The following is a 24,676-nucleotide window of genomic DNA, read 5'->3' on the forward strand; positions in this document are numbered from 1 at the left end:
TGTGGAAAACAGTCTGGCGGTTCCTCAAATTCTTAAACATAGAGTTACCATAGGACACAGCAATTCCACTCCTAGGTATACAACCAAGAAAAATGAAAACATATGTTCACAGAAAAACTTGTACATGAATGTTCATAGCAGCATTATTCATAATAGCCAATCAGTGGAAACAACCCAAATGTCCATCAACTGATGAATGGATAGACAAAACATGGTCTGTTCACAGACTGAAATATTATTCGGCCACTAAAAGCATAAAGTACTGACATGTGCTACCACATGGAGGAACCCTGAAGACATTGTGCTGAGTGAAAGGAGGAAGGGGGCTCAAGGGGCCCCAGGGATGGGGAGTGAGGAGTGACTGCTAATGAGACAGAGTTTCTTTCTTTTCGTTTTTTTTTTTTGGCTACACTGTACAGCTTGTGGGATCTTAGTTCCCTGACCAGGGATTGAACCCGTGCCTTCTGCAGTGGAAGCCTGGAGTCCTAACCACTGGACTGCCAGAGAAGTCCCAAAGGTTTCTTTTTAGGCTGTTGAAAATGTTCTAAAATTAGATTATGGTGATGGTGGTATAACACTGTGAATCTACTTTAATTATTAAACTGTACACTTTAAATGGATACATTTTATATGTGAACTATATCTCAATAAAGTTGTAAAAAATAGCATTTTGGTTTTAGAAATATCTAGGGGAAATTTCAACTCTATCTATCAGATGGTATTTGGGAGCTGTTAATTTTGTTGGGAGCGATAACAGTATCATGGGACGGGTTTTACAAGTCCTTATCTGCTGTAGATGGAAAATGCTTTTCAGAGAAATCTGCGAGGTCCATATCCCTCACATATGCATGGAATCTTCCCCTCTCCGTGTCTCCTGGGGTAAGCCGGGGACCAAATAACCAAGGTAGGAATCATCCCACCCCCACATGGGTGAGTACAGGGCAAACTCAGAAAACATGGTGACACTTAACAGACCGCTCCATGGGTAAGGCTGCACACAAAAGGAGAGAGGTTATTTTCTCATATGGGGTAGCCGATTGTAAGTCAGCAGGTCAATGTTTTGTGCTGAGACTCTCTGGTGGAACCACACATGGGGACTCCCACATTTGAAGAAGTGAGTACAGACCAGCAAATGTGGCTGAGTGCCCAGGGGCCTTCTACCAGGACTTCAGACCCTCACGGGCACTCCTCACCTGGAGCTGAGCCTTACCTGTCAAAGGAAAACTGGGCTGGCGGAGGCAGCAGCATCACAGGCTTGAAAACCTTTTGGGAGTGAGTGATATTCAGAGTGGTGATTTTGTCACATTTATTCAAGGTCCACAGTTGAACAGGTACCCAAAGACATTAAGATTTAGCAATTATTAATTTCATAATCAGAAGACAGAAAACACACATACACGGGTTCTTCAAAACATACCAAGTAAACAAAGCTCTTATTTTAAGAGAGATTTCCTGTCCCAAATCTAAGGAAAGTGGAAATCTATGTTCCTTTGCTTTTAGGAGATATCGTCTTTGACTAACCGAATTGATTCACTAGATGGATGTGGTCGGCTGAATCACAGTCCCCACCAAAGAGGTCCACATCCTAATCCCTGGAACCTGTGAATGTTCCCTTATATGGCAAAAGGGATTTTGCAGGTGTGTTAAGGATCTAGAGATGGGGAGATACCTCAGATTATCTGGGTGGACCCAATATAATCATAAAGGTCCTCCTAAGAGGGAGGCTGGAGGATCAGAGTCAGAAGAGAAGGTGACGTGATGACAGAGACTGGACGGATGCATTTTGAAGATGGAGGGAGGGGCGCACTTTGAAGATGGAGGGAGGGGCCACAGGCCAAGGAATGCCAGCAGCCGCTAGAAGCTGAAAAAGGTGAGGGAACAGATTCACCCCTCAGAGCCTCCAAAGGAACCAGCCCACCTGACACCTTGACTTCTACTCAGTGAAGCTGATTTCGGACTTCTGACCTCAGGAACTATAAGAGAAGACATTTGTGTTGTTTTAAGCCACTAAGTTTGTGGTCATCTGTTACAGCACCAAGAGGAAACTAATACAGACGTAAATATAATTAGGGAAGTTACTAAGAAACAACAGTGAAACTGGCCTGGAGAAAAAAAGGTGGTAACAGAATAAGGAATCAGGAGGCTCTGACCGGTGAGAGGCAGGGGACAGGAGTGAGATAACAGGCAGGCCTAACAATAAACTCTTCTAACATCTAACATAATTGTTGGGAAAGGGACCTTGGATTAGATTCTGAAGGGCCACCAAATACTAGGAAGCAGGCCACTGGGCTCCCATTAAGTCTCTCTCTGCTCAAAAGATGAGAGGTTTTGTCCACTGCATTCAAAGACTGCCACCAGGATCTCTGATTCAGGCAGGAATGGGCCCCAGGGTGAAGCAGGGGCCCTCAACTCCTCAATTACTGAACACCTATTTCTCCTGGCTGGGTGTGGGCTAAGTTCTAAAGCTAAAGTGATGGAAAATCAAGGTTCTGTCCTTAAAGAGCTTTTAACATATATAGCACAGTTCCCCAACCTTGGTACTACTGACATTTGGAACAGATAACTGTTTTGGGGCCGTCCTGTGCACTGCAGGATGTTTAGCTACATCCTTGGTCTGTACCTACCAGAGGCCAGGAGCTATGCTCCCTTCCCCCAAGTCATAACAACCAACGGTGTTTTCAGATGTTCCCAAATATCCTCTAGGGGGCGAAACTGCTACCAGGTTGAGCGCCACTGGTGAAGTCTACCTCTGCCTAGAACTTGTCAGAGGAGGCTTTGCAGAGCTGGCAACTCTTGTGAGATGCGAGAGGGAGTGGGGGCGGCGGGTCCTAAGGGCAAAGGGAACAGTGTGTGCAAAGACCTGGGGAACAGGGCTGCCCATGTGAGCACCTGTCCCTCTGTGGTCAGAGGAACCTGAGATCCTTGGTGGGGGGACACACAATAGCACAACCACAGCCCTGAGGTGGCCAGCAGTGACCTGAGGATACTGATGCTTTAGGAAGAACGCTACCTGCACCTGTTTCCTGCTTGACATACTGCACCCACCTACCAAAAGTCTTCTCTAAACTAGGAGATCCACTGGCTTGCCCAGTGTGACTAAGAATTGTATACTGATTGGGTTATAATTTCCATTTTGAGAGAATGAGGGGTGGGATTAGATGATCTCTCAGGCCTAGTTCTAGGACTTTAACATTTTACATAAATACATTTTGTCATTTTTAGAAACTTCTTTGAGGTATAACTTACATATCATAAAATTAATGAATGTTTCAATGATTTTGGGTACTTGCTCTGAAATAATTCAGTTTTAGTATATTTTCATCACCCCAAGCATTTTGTTATTCTTAAAGCTACTGGCCTAAGTGAGAAAGGAAAGTAGGAAGGATTCCCTTTGTTGTCTTAGCAGTCTTGCTTCTTGTAGCTTTTCCTTATCACTATGGGTGGGGGGTTGCAGCAGCTGTGATTTTTCTTTTACCAAATCAAAGGTGCTTTGATATAAAAAGAACCTTTAGTGTGTGTGTATGTGTATTTATTTGGTAAAAGCACTAATACTTGGAGACCCCTGCCTCACACAAACGTGTCCATACTCCCACTTCATGGTTCCTTTGTTATGAACAGCCAGGAATGACAGGAAGAATATTAGGGGATTTACATTCCAATGAACTTCTGCCTTGAAATTCTTGCAGATCACTCATCTTTATTAAAGGAGTGTGTGCAATGATAAAGATTGTCTGGTATGACAGCAAATGTATAACTATATATAGGATTTATCCTTGAACAGATTTAGAGGATAAATAAAGCAGCAGGAGGAGATTTAACATCAAGGTGCGGGGCACGTCTGCAGGATCATCCTGATTCTCCCTCAGTAGTGACTCCCCGCTCTCCAGCAGACACCCCGGTGCTCTCTGACCCAATGCCTAGACCTTCCATCTCTTCCCCCATCATCGTACACGACCCCATGCACGATCAAGTCCCCTGTCAGCCTCTTCCCGACCGACGCCTCACCAGCCCGATGGGCACCATCACTCCTCAGGGATCTCGTTTTCTCCCTTGTAAGTCACGCAGATGGTCTTTGTGATTTACATGCAAGCGAGGGGAAGGAGAAATGCAAGTACCTTCTTCCGAACAGAGAGGACCCAGCCCTGCTTTCAGTCCCCATGGTGGAGTCTGTGATGCTGGTGAAGGTTTGAGCTCTGGCGAAAGCTTTTCCCACACTGGCCGCACTGGTAGGGCTTCTCTCCGGTGTGGATCCTCTGGTGCAGCTTCAGGGTGGACTGCCGCCCGAAGCAGTTCCCACACTCTCCACACGTGTAGGGCCTCTCCCCTGTGTGGACTCGCTTGTGTCTTTTCAGCTCTGAATTCCACGTGAAGCTTTTCCCACAGTCATCACATTTGTATGGTTTCTTCGCTGAGCGGGTCGGCTGGTGACCAAGACGTTGCAAACGGCTGCTCAGGTTTCTTTTGCTTCCCTTGCTTTTCTTCAGCTCTCTCAGTGGGTGGCTCTTCAGGGGGCCGCTGATGTATTCCAGTTCCCTGCAATGTCTCTGGTAGTGAGCAAATGGCTTTTGAGCGCGTGGGGGGCTGACCTGCCTCCGTGACAACCGGGGCTCACTCACAGTCGCCCCTCTGGGTTCGGGGCTCTGCAGACCATTCCCTTTGGGCCTGCCCACTGACAAGGTGCCTGGCTTTGCTCCTTTAGCCCCCTCCTGCTGTGGATTTTCCTTGTTGTCACTTTTCATTCTGGAGGCCTCTATAATTATAAAGAATATGTTTCATTTCTGGGCTTCGAAGAAAGAACCCAAGCAAAAGAGCTACGAGATACACGGCAAAGTTTCTCAAAGTGCTGTTCTCCACTTGGCAACTTGCATTAGACTCATCTGGGGCAGCTGTCCACCAAGCAGGCTGCCCCTGCTCCCCCAAGGCTGCTGAGTTAGAATCTCTGGGGGATGGAACCTGGAAGTCTGCAGTTAACAGGGGGAAGCTGGGGTGATTCCGATGTATACTAAAGTTAGGAAACAAGTTCTCCAACCCCTCCCTCCTTCCTACCTTTGGGGAAAGGTTTAAGAAAGGAGAAATAGGGAAAAGCAAACCCATCAGAAATTTCAACATTGCAAATATACCCTCACTTACATGGACACTGACCACCACTCTCTTCAAATAATGGTAAATCCAGTAAGTGTGGTATTTTCTTCCATTATGAAGTTGATAGACAGCATATGTGATTGGAAATTGAGATATGGGCCAGACATGCACCCTCATTACAGAAACTCCACAACAGTGCTATTATCCAACAGGATTCCTGCCATGTGGAAGATCTATTCAGAATGGCAGCCACTAACCACATGTGGCTACTGAGTACTTGAAATGTGGCTTGTGTGACTGAGAAACTGAATTTTTAATTTTATTTAACTTTAATTTAAATTCAGATTTAAAAAGCAGCCCACACAATTATGGTCAACTGCTCTTCAACAAGGTTGTCATGATAATTCAATGGAGTAAAGAATAGTCTTTTCAACAAGTGGTGCTGAACAACTGGATTTCTACATACAAAAGAATGAAGTTGGACCCCGACTCACAACACATACAAAAATTAACTCAAAATGGATCAAAGACCTAAATGTAAGAGCTAAACCTATCTCTCTTTGAACAGAACAAAGGTGTAAACCTTTGTGATGGTGGATTAGGCAATAGTACATTCGATATGTATGTTTGCACAAGCAAACAAAAAGATAAATTGGACCTCCTCAACATCCAAAACATTTGTGCTTCAAAGGATACTATCAAGGAAGTGAAAAGATAACCCACATAATGGGAGAAAATATTTGCAAATTATACATAAGTATCCAGATTATACAAAGAACTCTTACAACAATAAAAAGACCAACCCAGTTAAAAATGAGCAAAGGGGACTTCCCTGGTGGCACAGTGGTTAAGAATCCACCTGCCAATGCAGGCGACACGGGTTTGAGCCCTGGTCCAGGAAGATCCCACATGCTGCGGAGCAACTAAGCCCGCGAGCCACAACTACTGAAGCCTGCATGCCTAGAGCCCGTGCTCCGCAACAAGAGAAGCCACAGCAATGAGAAGCCCGGACACTACAATGAAGAGTACCCCCGCTCGCTGAAACTAGAGAAAGCCCATGCACAGCAATGAAGACCCAACGCAGCCAAAAATAAATAAATAAATAAAATTTTAAAAAATGAGCAAAGGATCTGAATAGACATTTCTACAAAGAAGATACACAATTGGCCAACAGGCACATGAAAAGATGCTCAACATCATCAGTCATTAGGGAAATAACTCAAAAGCTCCATGAGATACCACTTCATGCCTAATAGGATGGATGCAATAAAAAGGACAAAAAATAACAAGTGTCAACAGGGATGTAGAGAAATTGGAATACTCATAGACTGCTGGATGTAAAATGGCGCAGCCACTTTGGAAAAGTCCAACCTCAAAAGGTTAAACAGTGAGTTACCATAGGACCCAGCATTTCCACTCCTGGGTGTACACCCAAGAGAAATGAAAACAGACATCTACACGAAAACTTGTACACAACTGTTAACAGCAGCACTATTCATAATAGCCAACAGGTGGAAACAACCCAAGTGTCCATCAACTGATAAACAGACGAAATGTCCACAGAGTGCAATATTATTCAGCCATTAAAAAGGAATGAAGTACTGACACATGCTACAACATGGATGAACCTTGAGCATGAGACTCCACCCTCTCTGGAATCAAATAAAAGGAAATGGAGACAGCATGCACACCCAGCTGCCTCTGCTGAGGCAGAAGAAGGGAGTACATGTGGTCCACTTTCTTTAGGACCATGAAGGCCGTAGGTTATGAGGCGGGACCTCAGCCAGGGCCACAGTGCTTTCCTGCTGGATGCCCTAGGTCTTCTCCATTCATGAGTTTTGAGAATAATGAAATCAAAGTGTTTCGCTGAATGTAGCAAATCTTAAGGAATCTAGCTTTCTTGTAACCTTCTTCTCTAACCTGTTCACCATATCCTGTATTCACATCACCAAGACTGGCCAAAGTGTCACTTTCATTCAGTCAGAGAGACCACAGGACTGTGTGGAGCAGGGCCTGCAATTATACTGGCATTGTACCAGAGACAGATAAGGAAATGGACACGGACAATGTCACAGGAGGAGAAAGAGGCAGAACATAAAATGGAGAGGGTTTTTTTTCTCTAATTAGCAGAATCTTGTTTAGGTCCCTTCTAAACATGGGACTATTTTAAGTGACGAAACTCAGCCACAGCTCGAATGGAAGTTCATCAGTGGTCATATTTGGATTTGTCTTCACTATAAGTAGCTCTGAATGGGACAGAAAAGAAGGCACTAGAATAATCCTGTGCACTGGATTCTCAAATAGTCATGAACAGAAAATGATAAAAGCACACTTTAGTAACACTACCATTCTAATTCGTGAAATTCGTTGGAGAATAAAGATCTACTATCACATACAATATTGAAAAAAAACCCAATACCTGGTCTATGGCTTTTTAGAACCATGAAATGCTTTGATGGCGATAAGGGGATGACGAGAGGGAGAGAAGAGGCACCGAGTGTTTACCTGTCTCAGCCAATTTGGGGGTTGGGTCCTGGAGGAGCAGGGATTTTTCCCAATGACGGGGGCTCCGCTGATCCTGAGATCCTGCCTGGGACGTCTCCTCCAGAGAGCTCTCCCTGGGATATCTGCTAGGAGTTTGCAGTTGAAAGTCTGGCAGTTCCTGTTCTCCAAGCTGGGATCCAGTTTTCTCCAAGAGCACCTTCTGGCCCTCCATACAAACAGCCACCTAGGAACAAGCCCCATGCATTAGAGCACAACTCAAGGACTGTCTGAGGGCAGCTTGACCTCTCACTGCTCTGTAATGACTGTTTTTCCCTGGAAATTTCTGATAATGGCCTGGGGGTCAACCTTGAGAGAGAATGCAGAAACTCTCAAAGGAAGCAAAGGGAAGGACGTGCAGAATGACCAAAAGGAGGCTGCTTCAAATCAGCCGATACTTCCTGTCCTTAAAGCTTGGGGCTTTCTCAAGGCCTGGAGTCAAAGTCATCAGAAAGCAGGCACAAATATATCAGGGTCAGCCATGACACCCACCCAGCAGGTTCCTACCCTATGCTCACTTGCCTCCCTGCTTCTGGAGGAAACAGGCCCCATAGGATCAGGAAGCAGTAGGGTGGGGGCCATTAAAAACCACCCTTACCAGTAAATTGTTTTGCCCAAGGCTCTCCTGGTGAGGAGATCTCAGTAGTAAGAGGATTGCCCTACCCCTGTTCCCTAACTGCTTCCGTTCACCAAAGCACATGATTGTTTGCTTCCTCCCTAGGCTCCTACTGCGGTCTGACTTGGGGGTGGGATTTGGAAGGAATACTAGCCAATAGAGCTGGAGTTTCCTGATCCAAAGGCAATATGCAAGATACTTCGGACAAGGTCTAATAAAGTTCCCCCCAAATCAAATTCCTATCCAGTAGAATGACCCTGCCTGCTATGAATCCTGACTGTAGAAAAACTTCAAAAAGAAAGCGTCAGGGGAGATCTGTCAGCAAAGTTTCAAGAGCCTTACTTGATCCTCTACTTTCTCACTGGAATGCCTGTGGCTGGGTTTTCTGAAAACCTGTTACATCTCCCTAGGAGGGTGGGGGGAGGAGGGTTCCAAATAGAGGCCAGAAGCAACGTTTGAAATTCTGGACTCTATCTAGGGAGGGGTCCAGAAACCAAACACTAACCAGATGAAAAAGAAAGATGAAAAAGAAATCCTGGAGACCACAGAAAGTACCCTCCTTACCCACTGCTTTGGTCCCTTGGCTGCTCTGTAAAAATCTTCCACCAGGGTCACAATCTCCTTGCTGCTCATTGGACATTGATGCCTGGCCCGAGCCTGGATCTCCGGAGGCAGGATGTTCAGAAACTGCTCCAGCACCAGCAGCTCCAAAATCTGCTCCTTGGTGTGCACCTCAGGCTGCAGCCACTGACGGCAGAGCTGCCGGAGACGGGAGAGCGCCTCTTGGGGTCCAGACACCTCTTGATAACAAAACCGTCTAAAACTCTGGCGGGAGAGCTCAGGATCGGGCCAGTCTTTTTGCAGAGCGGGCTCCCGTTTTTCTTCTAGTTTTGCTATTATATGTCTCTCTTGCTTGGAGGAAGCCTGAATGTGGGACTGCGAGCTCAAAGTTATCTCCATCTTAGCCGCCATTTTGGGGCTCAGGAGACAGCTTCTCTCTCCTTGTAAACAGCTCAAGCCTTCAGGATCATGGCCCTGAATGCTAGAAAGATGCTAGAAACGAAGCTCCTCTGAGGATACTGGAAAGGAAAGGATGCAAACAGAGCCTCCTCATTCGCTGAACTTGACCCCAAACTCCTGAAGACAACACAGTCCCTGAGAGTGGGAAGAGTTTGTTTTTCTGCCAGTTTCTTGAACTGTCTTGCAAAGGAGAAAAGTCATAATGTCCTAAAAGGAAACTGGGGGAAATACCGCTTTTATTTCAGCGGCAAGCACAAGAGGTCTCAGAGGAAAATGCGCAACGTGACCTAATGGGCTGGCAGGAATCCCTGGGAAAAGTTCAGGCTGTCATCCAGGTAGCCTGCACCAGCTCCCCCGCATCCTCCACAGGCCGACTTCCAGCATCTCGCCGGGCGCTACAGGGCGAGCCCAGGCAGGCCACGGCGCACGCTGGGGGTTGTGAGTTAGCGGAAACCTCCTGCTAGCGAGCAAGGTACACGGAGACGCGGCGGCTGCTCACCCCCGAGGCTCCGAGGCCCAGCCGCTCCGGCCTCCGAGGGCGCCCGGCTCCGACTCCGCGCCCCAGCTGGCCCGGGGCTTGGCGAAGCTGCAGCACTCTGGCGCGCGGCTCAACTACGTGGCCGGGTGCGAGCCGGGGGTGGCGCCTGCGACGGCAGCACCGCCGACAGCCCCGCTCCACACGCCCACCTGCAGCCGACTCACCTCTCTGGGGACCGGGGAACCAGAACCCAGGAGCCAAGGCTGAGGGCGGGGAAAAAGCCGCTCGTCGCGGACACTCCCACAGGCTGCCGCGAAACTGTGCCACGGGAGAGCGCGCCTCCTCCGCAGAGGGATTGGCTCCTCGGGGGCGTTCTCTCTCATCTATCGGCTGCTGGGTCTGTCGATGCTGGCGAGAACGGCGCCCCGCCGTCGCAGTGCACTCCGGGAGTTGTAGTCCGCTGGCAAGACTCGCGAGCAAGCGCAGTGGGCGGATCCGCGCGGGGTCTCGCGGTGCTGACTTCCGACCCGGTGGCCGAGTGAGTTTGGGGAGTCGCGAGTGAGTGCGTCAGGTGAGTGCTCCGCTTCTTGGCGGCCGGGGGCTTGCTGCTGGCAGTCGTCTCAGAGGCAGTTGGGCCAGGTCAGGGCGCCCCTCGCACGCTCGGCGGTCACCCTCCTGTGCCGCGGCCCCTCGCCCCGGCCCACCCGAGCCGGCCAGAGGTGTCCCGATCCCTGTGCCCCAGCGCGGACTCTCTCCGGCCTGTGACCCTGCCCGTCTCACCCCCGGGAGACCGGAGCGGGAGCCCGCGGACTTGTTTCCTAGTCCACTTCAGCCGCAGGACCTAACCCTAGCACCGAGTGCACTGGAGTACTCAGGGCATCCTTGCCGAATAAAAAGGAAATCAGCCTGGGCTTCCCTGGTGGCGCAGTGGTTGAGAGTCCGCCTGCCGATGCAGGGGACACGGGTTCGTGCCCCGGTCCGGGAAGATCCTACATGCCGCGGAGCGGCTGGGCCCGTGAGCCATGGCCGCTGAGCCTGCGCGTCCGGAACCTGTGCTCCGCAACAGGAGAGGCCACAACAGTGGCCCGCGTACTGCATAAAAAAAAAAAACATAAGAACTAGAGTGGAGGAATATGGGATGGTTTCATGCTGTCTTTTTTGATTCTTTTCAGCCTCACTGAGCCTTTTTCAAGTGTGCGTCTGAGTCTGCATGTCTATGAAATGCTCATGTCTCTGATTCCAAAAAGACACACTTTTCACTGGTATCCAGGAGACCCGCTTCCCAGTGATAAGAAAAGAGATGGAATCTGATCTGCAGGATGGAAGTGGCAACCAGTAAGCCAGTTCGTTGAAGCAAACCATGGCTGCAATAAGGAGTTCCCAGGCACACCCGTCCCCAAGCAAGGACTCCACACAGAGACAGAAATCAGCCCTGCACAACAACGGCCCTGACTATGAAGCTTCCCGCCAGCGCTTCCGGCAGTTCTGCTACCAGGAGGTAGCTGGTCCACATGAAGCTTTTAGCAAACTCTGGGAACTCTGTTGTCAGTGGCTGAGGCCTAAGACACACTCAAAAGAGCAAATCCTGGAGCTGCTGGTTTTGGAGCAGTTTCTGACCATCTTGCCAGAAAAGATCCAGAGCTGGGTGAGGGAGCAGTGTCCAGAAAATGGTGATGAAGCTGTGGCTCTGGTTGAGGATGTACAGAGAGCACCTGGGCAGCAGGTGAGAAAAGGCAGTCAGAACCTTGTGGTTTTAGTCATGAAGAAGTTGGTGTGAGGAGCTCAAGAATCCAGTTACTGGAGAGGCGCTTAGCTGAGAAATGCCAGAAGCTGTCTGCTGCCCAGAAAGTATTAGCTATCCTGCCTTGGTCCTATGTCCTTGGTCTATGGGAAGAATTTCTCATTTGCTGAAATAACTTAGACATTCATATATTCACTGAAACCTTGGAGTCACTAATTAAAGTGAGATAACACTCTCCAAAACAAGGCGAGGAAAAGGACAACAATCCTTCACTCAGCAGGTCAGGAAAATTAGAGATGTTGTTGAATTTAAATCTAATCTGTCTTGCTAGAAGGTTCCTTGAAGGAGTGTGTCATGTGTTGTACACTAAACAAAGTCATATTAGAGCTGGTCCTTGCTGCCTGAATTAAGTGGTCAGTTTGGGACAGTGATGAGTTTCACAAAATACCTACTTGTAGAGGTAAGGACTCGGTCTGAGATCCACTCAGTGTAATGTCGTGTATATTTTGGGAGAAGGGGGGTGTGAAAGGCACAGGAGAAGGAAAAGAAACATGAGGGCTTCAGTTGTGGGAGATTCTGTGGGAAGAAGACGGCTGAAATCCAGGTCAGAAATCTGGGAGAGGCAACAAGTAACGGAGGAGTGTGGGTCAGAGGAGTGCCAGCCTGAACGTGACTGTGGCCAGAGCAGGAAGCAGCCTGCTGACGCCCGAGTCTGCATGGCTGGATCAGGATGTGCTTGCGTCTCCCAGCGAGGAGGCGGATGTGCACACCAGCTGTAGGAGGAAGAGTGGTGAAGGGAGTGTCGGTGAAATTTCATAGGATTGAAAGGTTTTGACATAATTTGGAGGGGGGAGCAGTATGGTGGTGATGCATTAGAAATGGGGGAAGTTAATTTAATATCCATGGTTTGGAGACTGTTAATAATAACCAGGATGGATGGAGAAGGGCAGTGGAGCACATGTACGAAGTTAAGAGTTTGGAGAGGGGACCTAAGCAGAGCGGGAATCCCTTTGTGCTAACAGTCATCCTGGTCCCGGTTCCCCTTGCCATTTCTGTGTGGACTATCTCTCCCTTATTGTCCACCACCATTTCAGGATCACACTCTTAACGTGAATGAAAACAGTATAGGAATGTAAGGGTTAAAACGGCTATTTGAAACCCATCAGGGGGGTGAAGGGGAGAGCAGGAAGTGGAAGTGAGAAGCAGTAAGGGAGGTGATACCCCAGCTACCTCTCAGTATCTCTCCTCTGTCACTTTAGACAGGAATTTGTAGTGACAGATGATGGGGTCTGTTCTCAGGTCCCGGAATCTGGGAAGGACTTGAAAATGCCCATCGAGGAGACGGCCTCCTTGGGAGCAGCCAGAGAATCACTGAGATCCCACCTGAAACAGGGGGTTCTTCCAGAAGAATGGCCTGTGAAGGGGTCACGGAGCTCACCCCAGAGATCGTGGGGACAGTCAGAAGGTAAGCAGAAGCCTCTGCCCTCCCCCAAGGTGTGAGGGACAATCATCTCTTGGAAATACAGGTCTGAGCTCAAGTTGGCCCCTGGGTTCCAGATTAAATGCCTTTGAGATACATCCAAAAATCAAGTTTTCAAATTATAGTTGATGGTACTAGCCCTTAAAATGTGGGTGGAGATCCTTTATGTGTTAGCTTAATTCTCTCTTATCACAAGTTAATTCTATTGCTTCTGAATCTGGTGTTACTAAAGGTGAGCATAATTACCTCACCTTCTACAGAGTGGTTCTTCATGAACTTGAATACAACCCCCTTCCATCCAGCTTAATCTCTTCCAAAATACATTTCTCCTATTAGTTTTTCCTTTCTTCCAGTGCTTTTTTAAAAAATTGTCCTAATTTTTTAGAAAAAGGTTAATTAAAAATTTAATTAAATTTAATTGATCTCAAATTCATCACCTAATGTAAAATTAGCCATCTCAAGTGAACCATTCATTGCATCTAGTACAGTCACAATGTTGTACTATCACCACCTCTGTCTCATTCCAAAAGTTTCATCCTCCCCAAAATAAACGCCATGCCCATTAAGCAGTTGCTCCTCATTCTCTCTCTTTGTATTTGCCTGTTCTGAACATTTCATAGAAATAGAATCCTACAATATATGACCTTTTGTTTCTAGCCTCTCTCATTTATCACGTTTCCAGCCTACAAAGTATCACTACTTGGTTTGTTTTGGGGGCTGAGTAATATTCCATTGCGCAGACAGACCAAGGCTCTATCTTTATAAGTCTCTTTCTGTGAAGCACTTTGGCTGCATACATTTCTAGATTATGTAAAGGCCACTGCTGCCTTTTCTGTGTAATTCAAAGCTGCCCTTACAGGTTTCTAAGTAATTATTTTAAAGCCCCCTTACCTTTATTTAACTCAGATCCTAAAGAAAAGCACTGTGTCTTCATGCTGTTTAAAAAGGCAAGCTTCTGTTGATGAAATGAGAAACAGTCTTAAGAGTTTGTTTGCTTTTGTATTTTGGGGGGAGGGTAGGAGTTTATTAATTAATTAATTTATTTTTGCTGTGTTGGGTCTTCGTTTCTGTGCGAGGGCTTTCTCTAGTTGTGGCAAGCGGGGGCCACTCTTCATCGTGGTGTGGGGGCCTCTCACTATCGCGGCCTCTCTTGTTGCAGAGCACAGGCTCCAGACGCGCAGGCTCAGTAGTTGTGGCTCGTGGGCCTAGTTACTCCACGGCATGTGGGATCCTCCCGGACCAGGGCTCGAACCCGTGTCCCCTGCATTAGCAGGCAGATTCTCAACCGCTGCGCCACCAGGGAAGTCCCTGCTTTCGTATTTTTTAAGTGAAGTAAATACACTACCAATATGTTAGAAAACTTTGCCATTTAGAATTTATTTACTTTTAATCCTTGGGAACATCTGTGCTCTTTGGTGTGTGATTTCTGAGACTTTGGGGTCTGAGTAAAGGGGGCAGGACTCACTGTGTTCCACGTTCTGCAACCTCAGCTCACCATACCTGCGGGCTGCTCCCAAGTGGTGAAACCTCCCCAGGGGTCAAGTTCCACTAATAAGTCATCAAAATGTACCATTTTCTTTGTACTATTCTTGAAGATGGGGATCTGGAAAAGAATGTATTATCTTGGTCTGAAAAAAAAAAAGAATCGAATTCCCATGGTATTTTTAAGAGCACTATAGGGGATTTCCCTGGTGGCACAGTGGTTAAGAATCTGCCTGCCAATGCAAGGGACACCGGTTTGAGCCGTGGTCCAGGAAGATCCCACATGCCGCGGAGCAACTAAGCCTGTGTGCCACAACTACTGAGCCTGTGCTCTCGAGCCCACAAGCCACAACTACTGAGCCCATGTGCCACAACTGCTGAAGCCTATGCGCCTAGAGCCTGTCCTCTACAACAAGAGAAGCCACTGCAGTGAGAAGCCCACATACCACAACAAAGAGTAGCCCCCACTCGCCGCAACTAGAGAAAAGCCTGCGCATAGCAACGAAGACCCAGCACAGCCAAAAACTAGATAAATAAATTAAAAAAAAAAAAAAGCATTATAGTCATCTCTGAGTGGTTGGGCAATGAGACATTCCCTCCCCTTGCTCCCAAGTATTCTATTAAAATTTTTAAAGAATATACTATGAGGCTTCCCTGGTGGCGCGGTGGTTAAGAGTTCGCCTGCCAATGAGGAGGACACGGGTTCGAGCCCTGGTCCGGGAGGATCCCACATGCCGCGGAGCCACTGAGCCCATGCGTCACAACTACTGAGCCTGTGCTCTAGAGCCCGTGAGCCACAACTACTGAACCCGCATGCCTGGAGCCCGTGCTCCGCAGCAGGAGAGGCCACTGCACTGAGAGGCCCAGGCACAGCAGCGAGGAGCAGCCCCCGCTCGCTGCAACTAGAGAAAGCCCGTGCACAGCAGCGAACACCCAACGCAACCAAAAATAAATACATAATATAAATAAATTTAAAAAAATATATATATATACTATGCACATATTTCTTTAGAATGAAAAAACCTTTTTTTAAAGCTATTATGTCAGGAGAGATCTGGTGAAAGGAACTTCTTAACACACAGGCCATTGGCTGTGGCAGTGGTCCTGAAACTTGACTATGCATCAGACTCACCTGAGGGCGTGTTAAACAGATTCCCAGGCCTCACCCCCAGAGTTGCTGATTCATTATATCCCAGTGGGGCCCAGGAATATGCATCTCTGATGAGCTCCCAGGTATTGCTGAGGCTGCTGGCCTGGGGACCCCACTCACAACCTCTGCTCTGTGGCTGTTAGGTGGAGACCGCCCTCTAACAGTGGCTGTTTTCTCCCCCAGCCTGGCTTACTCTGCAGGCTCCCAGGAACCTTCCTCAGAGGAGGGGTCTTAGAGACCAGGAGACAGGTGCTGTGCTCCACATAGCTGGGGCCCAGGTGAGCTATGGTGGATACCTTTTGTCTCTTTAAGTTCCCCTTTCATCTTGCGCTCACTCTCAGCCTAAAGTCCCTTATTTTCTAGAGATGCTGGAAAGATTTTTACGTGGTCCATTGAGTTTCTCTTGGGTTGTTTCCTTGTTCTGTCCACTGACATCATCATATGGCTCTTTACCCATCCCGATCCTTCTCTTGGAGGCCTGACCTCTCCCTGCCTTGCTTTGCCCCTGATCTGATACCCGTGGTCCTGTCTCTGCCCCACCCCAAGCTAGAGCGGTGCTATTTTATCGGTAGCAGCAGACCCCTGTGTTGTTACAGGGATGAGCCACATGTGAGGACAGAGCCATATCCCTCTGTCAGGAAGGGCAGATAACACCTGGGCCCTGAACAGAGGGCCCTCTACAGGGATGTTACACAGAAGAGTGACAGAAACGCCTGGCTGGGTAAGGATCCACGTTCCCTCTAGGTCCAGAGTGAATGTGTTCAGTTGTCTGGAGACAGACCAAGAGAACCCAAGAGGAAAGGAGACAGAGAGGCAGTGGGGAGCCTGTTGGGTGGGGGGAAAGAAGGAACAGGAACATACTGAGAGGCGACAAGAGACACAGAGAAAGGAAGACACAGAGTGGGACAGAGTGATAGAAGGAAGGGAAAGCACGGGCTTATGACAGGGGCAGTGGGGACAGAGCGTGTGGGAGGCAGAGGATGAGTGGAGAGGGAAGACAGACAGCAGCTAGGGAGGCACAGGCTGTGCTGGGAACAGGGGAGAGATGAGTGAACTTGTGCTCACACACACAGCTGTGATAGGTCCTGGGGAGCAGAGGAGACTGAAAGACAAGAGAATCCAACCGTGATAGTCTACTTCTATGCCCAGGCCCTTCAGGAGGCAACAAGAGCCCTTTTTCAGAGTCTCTGGACCGATCTCTTGCCTTTTTTCAAATCAGTTTTGCCCCATCTGGGCTGCTCCTCCTCAGAGCAGCCTCCCCGACCGTCAGATTCAGAGACAGATGCTCTGCAGCCTTGATGTCTCCTCCTTGCATCTCCACATGCAGGGTTGCTCATTCATGGTCGGAAGGACATCCTGGGCTGGATCAGAGAACACGCAGGGACCCCAGGTATGCAGGGCTGCAGGGCAAGGAAAAGGCCTAAGACTTCCACAAGGGAGACTAGAGTGAAAGCCCATGAGACACCAGCAAACAGGGGAGAAGAAATCAAGGGTGAAGCACAAGAGCCAGACTCAGCAAATGGGACAGAGCCTGGCCCACCCTGGGCGGCCGAGGACACCAGGACTCTCCTGTCTGTTCTCAGCAGCCTCGGTTTTATGAGAAACTGCAGGAGCACCAGCAGAGCAGCCAGCTCTGTGGGGAAGTCACTGAGTTCTTGTGTGAACGAGGTTTCCACCAGACTCTGGAGCAGCATGAACCAGTTCAGAAGCCTCTGGGCCAGTGACTGTCGAAGGAGGGGAGGCTGCAGCCAGGCACCCTGTGCCCTTCAGGAGGAGAAGGAAGCTCTGCCGGCCTCACAGGGCTCCTCCAGTTCTCCCAGGAGCTTGGCAGACAGGGCTGTTGAGGCCAAAGGGCCAAGCCAAGGGCCATGGAAGCGCAAAGAGGCGAGGCTCGAGGACACAGTGGGGGGCTCAGACAGCTACAAATTTTTTTTTTTTTTTGTGGTACGCGGGCCTCGCACTGTTGTGGCCTCTCCCGTTGCAGAGCACAGGCTCTGGACGCGCAGGCTCAGCGGCCATGGCTCATGGGCCCAGCCACTCCGCGGCATGTGGGATCTTCCCGGACCGGGGCATGAACCCGTGTCCCCAGCATCGGCAGGCGGACTCTCAACCACTGCGCCACCAGGGAAGCCCTGAGACAGCTACAAATTTGACAGGAAGCAGCCAGTCCAGGAAACTGGAGTCCCCACACCTACAGCCAGCTCCAGAGCCACTTGGGTGAGGGCCTCTCGGCACACATGTCCTGGTACTGTCACCTATAAGCAAACCATGCTCCCACTTTGTGCCTTGTCTTCCAGCTGTAAGTTGAGGACTGTTCCTGTTCCCTCACTGCTGGGGAAATGCTGGGATGAAGGCCATAAAGCCATTCACTTGGCCACCTGCAGGTTACACACAGGGAAAAGCAGTACCTAAACCATTATGTTGTCTTGGTAATAACCCAGGGGATTTTCTTTTGAGTTGTGAAATTGTAAAGCCAAAGCCTGGGCTGTTTCTGTGACCTAAGAATAAATTGTGTGAGTAAATGTTATATCTAGATTTTGTTAACTGAACATAAAAGAACGAAGCTAATGTTAGCCTGGGGAAGGAGCACTGTGTTCTCTGTGGAAGGTGGGTGATGTCCTAGCTGGAGCCGCTGTGTGGATTCAGAGAGCTGTCATCTTAGTCTGGGAATCAGGTTCCATTGTAGCTGCAGGGCAGTGGGGCAGGATAAGAGTGATGGAGCATGTGGGGACAGAGGGTGGGTTGCATTTTTAATTTGGGTTGTCAGGGTAGTTCTCACCGAGAAAATGACATTAGAGATGTGAAGGAGAATGGGTGAACTGTGTGACTCTCTGGGGAGACTGTAACAGTCGGAGGGGATCACCAGTGCAAAGGCTCTGAGCCGGAGGAGCCTGGGCAAGGAGGCCAGTGTGCCTGGTGCAGATTGAGAGGGGATGAGAGTAATAAACAAGGTCAGAACCAGATCACGTGGGGCAGCACTACTGAGAGTGAAATTGAGAGCAAGCGTTTAGAAACTTTTATAGCAATCTGACATTGCTGCACCATCTAACTGCATATTCAATGTATTTTGAAAAACGAAAAAACCTGGTTCTTCACAGATACTTTGAGAAGCACTAACCTAGGGCCTCAGGCCCTACATAGAGGACTTTGTAAGGACTCTGGCTTTTTCTGTGTGAAATGGGGTAGCCTTGCAGGATTCTGAGCAGAGGAGTAATAGTTTTAAAAGGATCATGTTGAGAATTTCAATTTATTTGACACTTAACTCTATTTAAACACGTGTTTGTGTCTCCGTTTTCTTACGGAGACCTTTGGAGGACTGTGGTCTTCTTGAAGGCAGGGTCCATGTCATATGACAGTTGCATTTCTCAGAAACTGGCCTGCTGGCACTCACAGAGGTTAGTTGAGTTGAATGAAGAGGAGGGGCGTACTCTGACAGCTGGATTGAGAGAGACTGTAGGAGGTCCAGAGGAGAGTCAAGACCAGGTAGGCGGCCACTGCAGTAATCCAGGCACAAGAAGACAGTGGCTCAGAGCAGAGTGGACGAGAGGGTGACGAGAAGAGGCTGCGTGCCCTTCAGAGCATCATGACCAGGTGTGATCAGAATGCATTTGCTGGGACGGCTCTAGACAAATGAGCCCTCAGCCACCGGCCCAGATGGGCAGCCCCTGTGGGGCCTGTGCTGAGTGTTCTTGAGTAACCAGCCTTCCTGAACTGCTATTCCCAGACCTTTACTACTTATTCTCACCTTGGGACACTACCTGCAGTAATTCAGTTTCTTACATACACAGGGATGACAAGAGATATAAACAGATGTACAGGAGCCAGATCAGGAGGGACTCATACATGAGAGGTGGGACTTAGCAGAAGTATCCTATCTTCTCTCTTGTGAATCTTTGCTTCCATCCAAGTCTTACCTGTTCACCAGGTCCTCTTATATGGCCACTCAGCCTCAGAGATTCCCACCACCCTGGAGACAGACAAGCTCGAGGCTTATCGTGAATCATCTCTCAGGGGAAATTAGTGGGATTCAGGATAAAGAGAAATAAAAGCAGAAGCTTTGGTAAAGACTCTACAACCCCTCCTCAGCTGGAGAGGATTTCACTGGAAGTTGTTGCTTTAGGAACAAGCGCACAGTGAGATCTCCCCAGGAACAACAGTAGCCAGCATGGCATAATTTGAGAGACTAGGATGTGGCTTCCTGGGCTGCTAAAACCCTGCACTGCGGTATCAGCCTGCCCTGCTCTGGTCACTGAGTTGTCTCCTGGCAGCAAGTGTGCACTGGGGCTATGAAGAGACCAAGACACTCCTGGCCATTCTCAGTTTTATGAAAAACTCCAGACCCATCAGCAGAACAGCCAGATCTCCAGGGCCTTGGTGGAACAACTCCAGGAGCAAAGCTTTCTGCAGACCCCAGAGCAGCATCGTGCCAAGTTCAAAAGCCTGCAGTTGAGTTCCCGCAACATGAGGAGAGGCTATGTGCCTGAGCCTTGTATCTTTTACGAGGAAACTGATGCCCTTTCCAGCCCCTGGGCCTCTGCACCTACTATGGCAAGCAGTACTGATCCTGGCCAAGAGGGAAGTTGAGGCTAGAGAGCTGAGTCAGCAGAATAGGGGGCCCACAGAGGCTGGAGAAGGTACCACCGTGGATGGTGAAGACTGGGAGGAAGAGGATTTCAGGGATCCTGGCCAGGCAGTTAGGAGGGTTGGCCTGCCAGACCTGTTCCCAAACAGACGTGGTAAGACTCTTGGCTTTGACTCTTGGTCAAAGCATGGGAAAGTCCACTTAGGGCCGTTAGCCTGGCATCACCAGAGAGCCATTCTGCTCCTGGCCTTGTCATCATCTTGATGTAGACCTGACATAGGCCAGAGAGTCTTGGTTTTCATGGTTAAGGATTATTTCCTTTGCACTTCAGAGCCCCGATTTTGCTTTGCTGGCCTCTTTCACAGGGTCCATGTCATTCTTCCCCATGGATTTGCACTTACTTTGCTTCCACAGATGGCCAGTCAGGTCTCCAGCCCAGACTCTCTCTCCTTCTCCAGCACTGACCCTCCTTTCAAATCTAAGCCTGGGCTTCCCAGATGCCCAGCAACTTGCCTTCTTCCTGTTTGAGATGGTTAAACCCAGGGTGGCCTTTTGTTACTCTTCCCAGAAGCCAGGCCATTCAAGAACTGAGACAGATGACAAAGAGCTTGACTCCTTGACTCATTTTGTCATTGTGTCAGAACATCCAAAAAGAGGTGCAATAGGAGCAAAGTGGGTGGATGGAGTTTTGGGTATATTTACCTGTGATCATAGAATTTGGAGCTTAAAAATATTACAATTGGAAAATAAAACTTAGGTTTTTAATTAGCAGAAGCCTGAATCACATGAGAATTCCAATTAGTTTTTCTTCTTAAAGGTAGTTTAGTTGTAATTCTTTCCTCATTCCATTGTTTTCCTGCTCCACAGTCTGATGTATTTTTTTTATTTTTTATTTATTTATTTATTTATTTATGGCTGCGTTGGGTCTTTGTTGCTGCACACAGGCTTTCTCTAGTGGTGAGTGGGGGCTACTCTTCATTGTGGTGCACAGGCTTCTCATTGCGGTACTTCTCTTGTTGCAGAGCACAGGCTCTAGGTGCGTGGGCTTCAGCAGTTGTGGCACGCAGGCTCAGTAGTTGTGGCTCGTGGACTCTAGAGTGCAGGCTCAGTAGTTGTGGCACAAAGGCTTAGTTGTTCCGTGGCATGTGGGATCTTACTGGACCAGGGCTCGAACCCGTGTCCCCTGCATTGGCAGGCGGATTCCTAACCACTGCACCACCAGGGAAGTCCCGACAGTCTGATATATTTCTCTTCTTGCAGGTATTGAGATCAAGAGCGGGATTACAAAAGAGAATTGGAAATGGGATGATACAGAGGAAGCAGAAATGAGCAAGCCTTTTCAGAGAAAGTCCAGTGAAGTCTTCTGGCATTCTGAGCTAAAAAGAGGCTGGGCGGGTGCTCCAGTGTCAAGAAGGCAACGAAGATGTTCTCCAGGGGAGAGTGAGGAGAAATCCCCATCCCAGAAGAGAATGAGTCACCAGAGACTTCGTACTGGGGAAAAGGCCTGTACACATTTCCTGTGTGGGAGAAACTGCTCTCAGAGTTCTCCCTCTCACCACCAGCCAGTCCCCAAAGTGGAAAAAGCTTCTAAATGTCATGAATGTGGGAAAAGCTTTAGCCGCAGTTCTTATCTTGTTCGACACCAGAGAATCCACACGGGAGAGAAGCCTCACAAGTGCAGTGAGTGTGGGAAAGGCTTCAGCGAGCGCTCCAACCTCACTGCCCACCTAAGAACTCACACAGGGGAGAGACCCTACCAGTGTGGGGAATGTGGGAAAAGCTTCAACCAGAGCTCCAGCCTCATTGTCCACCAGAGGACCCACACGGGGGAGAAGCCTTATCAGTGCACTGTCTGTGCAAAGAGATTCAACAACAGCTCCCAGTTCAGTGCTCACCGGCGAGTCCACACTGGGGAGAGCCCACACAAGTGTGGGCAGTGTGGGAAAAGCTTCAACAATGGCTCCCACTTGAGTGCCCACCAGAAAACCCACACGGGAAAAGCCTTACCAGTGCTCTCAGTGTGAGAAAATCTTCACTAAGAACCCTTCCCTCATCCACCATCAGGGGGTGCACACAGAAGAGGTTCCCATATCCCAGGAAGGAAGGCATGTGCTATGAGTGTGGAAGAAACCCGATGGATCAATTCCTTATGTCAACACGTGTTTCTGGCGCTTCCTTCTGCTTGTCGAGAATTCTACTGGGCAATCCCCAGCTTAGCTATAGGTTTATTGACAACCGGATCTTAAGAACCATGTCCAGGAATAGGAATCAGGGTAAGAATGCTGAACTCTTTCTGGCTCTGCCTGGGACTCCTGGGTCCTGTCTCATTGTCGATTTCAATTCTGTTTGAAGGGGACAAGGCTACAGGATCCATAAGTCCTGCCAGGAAACCTGGGTATGACTGTTCCCAACAGAGAATGGGGGGGCTAGTGGCCTGAGCACTGTTTCTGGGCCATGTCAGAGAAGAAATTCTCCACCCTCATGGGAAGCACATCTAGAAGTTAACAGCCTGGATGTATTCTAAACCAACAACTGACCTCTGACACCTAGTGTTAGGTACTACTGCTAACTTAAGAGCAGATCACTACTCTGTAATCCAGCCACCACCAAAAGAAAGAACAAAGGAAAGGAAGGAGAGGTTAAGCCTCTGGGCAATATTAAATCTGTTTCCCTTGGTGACGTAATCTCAGAGCAAGGGTAACATCTAGGTTAATCTTTGTAAGATTCCTCATTTTACCATCACCTCCACCCCAGTTCCTGGTTTATTGTCTCTTATAGTTAACACTTTCTACAAGCTTATAACCATTACCACTTCTGTTGACAATAAAGGTGTTTCTCCCTCTACTTCTTTGGCCTTTGGTTGAAATTTTCTCCATTAGAAACTTTATTCTCATGCAGAAGCCTGCACGGTCCTCAAGAGGATCCAAGGGTAGAACCTGCTTCGGGACAGTAGGACATGCAGAGAAGGAATAAGGGGCAGAAAATGGGGAGAGAAGGAATACAGTTGGGTTGGGGAGTAAGGAAAACACAGGGGCTGCAGGCAGCTCTGACTACAGGTGAAAAGAAGGCTGGGTGTGAGGAGCATGAAGAGCCAAAATTAAAGCTTACTGATCCAGAACAAGGCATAGATGTTTAAGCTTTTGTGAAATCTCTATGATAAAATGTGAAAGATGGGTAAGTTGTCCATGGTTCTTGGCCTGTGCGTGCAGGTTGTCAGTACCTTGCCTAAGCTTTGTTGAAAAGCAAGTGTCATGGTCTCTGCTTTAAGCCTTCTTGAGGAATTACAGATGAGCAAAGGAGAATGTATACTCTACCTCAAAGCCCCCGAAAATTTTTTTTTAATTTAGAAAAAGAGAAGCAAAGGCAGGACAGAAAAATATACTTCAGTGTTTCCTCAGCTTGAGTCTCGCTTGTTCCATCCCACAGTTCTCTGCATACACGGTCCTTGAACATGGCCCAGTGGACAAGCTATGCAGGTCAGTTCCCAGAGTCACATACTTACCTCTGCTCTACAGAGAGTGGGAAAAAATGATACCTTAGGAAAGCTCAGGCAAAGGCAAAGAGATGGGCTTGAATGTGACCCATTGGGGGACAGCCTGACTTCATTGGAGATCATGGTGGGGAAGAGGGGGACAGCCCGGGGTGGATCAACTACTGAAGGGCTTTGTACACCAGCTCAAAGAAGCTGGCTTTGATAAGTGAGGAAAGCCAGTGAAAGTCAATGGAATCGCTAAGGAAGCACAGGTACCCAGGCCTCACAGGCAGGTTCCTCCCAGTCCTGGGTCTGCGGTAACCAGGGAAACTGGGATGCAACTGTTGAACTCCTTGCATTCTTAGATTGCCTCCACCGTCCAAACTGCTTTATCCTGTAGTCTGCTGGGCAGGAGAAAGAACACAGTACTAGAGCGCGCAGCCCTTGCCTGTCAGCCTCTCGGGAGGGTCTGGAGCAGACAGTAAGAACTGGAGAATACATCCAGTTATTCATTCATTCAGGAAACATTTGATTGCCTGTAAAGTACCAGGTATTACACAGAAGCCAAATACAAAGCAGTGAACGAAACACACTGTATCTTCCTTCCAGAACCAGCCTTACTGGACCCCTCAGAAATACAGCACAAGTCAGGCAGCACACCCAGCCCCCAAGCCCCAAGATCTGAGTTCCAGCTCCGCAGGGCCACTCCTCTAAGTTCTGAGTTCTGATAAACCCAACCTGCTTCTGAGTTCTGATAAACCCAACCTTTCCCCCTACTCCCTGTGTGGTCGCTGCTTCCTACAGTTACCACCTCTGTTACCTTAGTGTCTACGTCCCACTGACAAATCAGCATGATCACTGCACCAACCACTTGAGAATAAATTTGAAGTAGGTTGTACAAAAGGCAACACCCTCAAGTCTATCCATTTCCTCTGACGTGTAACTGATACTTCTGGTTTGCTTCAGCCCTTCAGATATCCATTGAAAAGCCAGTTTTCCCCTGTACGTTTAATACTGGGGCTCTCCATATAG

At 48.5% G+C, this 24,676-nt stretch overlaps 2 protein-coding genes and 1 long non-coding RNA gene across 6 annotated transcripts in view; 1 reads left to right on the forward strand and 2 right to left on the reverse strand.

Moving 5' to 3' along the window:
* Positions 1-1,292: 1,292 nt before the first annotated feature.
* On the reverse strand, positions 1,293-10,232 carry ZNF174 (zinc finger protein 174). 2 transcript variants are annotated; one of them, XM_027117621.1, is made up of 3 exons: positions 8,804-10,115; positions 7,588-7,810; positions 1,293-4,750 (listed from the first exon to the last, which is right to left on the reverse strand). In XM_027117621.1, exons 1-3 carry the CDS (start codon positions 9,209-9,211, stop codon positions 4,149-4,151), a joined length of 1,233 nt encoding a protein of 410 aa, XP_026973422.1. In that variant the 5' UTR covers positions 9,212-10,115; the 3' UTR covers positions 1,293-4,148. The 2 variants fall into 2 exon arrangements, with proteins under 2 accessions (XP_026973422.1, XP_026973423.1); XM_027117622.1 differs by lacking the exon at positions 1,293-4,750 and adding an exon at positions 6,301-7,328 and having other exon boundaries at positions 8,804-10,232.
* ZSCAN32 (zinc finger and SCAN domain containing 32) lies at positions 10,194-23,016 on the forward strand. The gene is given in 11 exon segments (XM_027117634.1): positions 10,194-10,308; positions 10,910-11,460; positions 12,778-12,943; positions 15,774-15,868; positions 16,187-16,246; positions 16,248-16,311; positions 17,119-17,181; positions 19,891-20,170; positions 20,172-20,326; positions 21,433-22,168; positions 22,170-23,016. Coding segments are annotated over 10 exon segments (2,103 nt in total). The 5' UTR covers positions 10,194-10,308; positions 10,910-11,097; the 3' UTR covers positions 22,291-23,016.
* Positions 13,840-24,676, reverse strand: part of LOC113626282 (uncharacterized) — a 55,844-nt gene continuing 45,007 nt past the window's right edge. For 2 of the 3 annotated variants that reach the window (XR_003435106.1, XR_003435107.1), the window contains exon 4: positions 14,384-14,586. This is a non-coding gene — a long non-coding RNA (uncharacterized LOC113626282). Of the gene's footprint in view, positions 13,914-14,383; positions 14,587-24,676 lie in introns of those variants that run through there. The other variant, XR_003435108.1, reaches the window with a different exon arrangement.

Source organism: Aethalodelphis obliquidens, unplaced genomic scaffold (assembly GCF_003676395.1).
Source record: "Aethalodelphis obliquidens isolate GAN/ISIS:26980383/991018 unplaced genomic scaffold, ASM367639v1 scaffold18, whole genome shotgun sequence".
NCBI classification, from domain to species: Eukaryota; Metazoa; Chordata; class Mammalia; order Artiodactyla; family Delphinidae; genus Aethalodelphis; species Aethalodelphis obliquidens.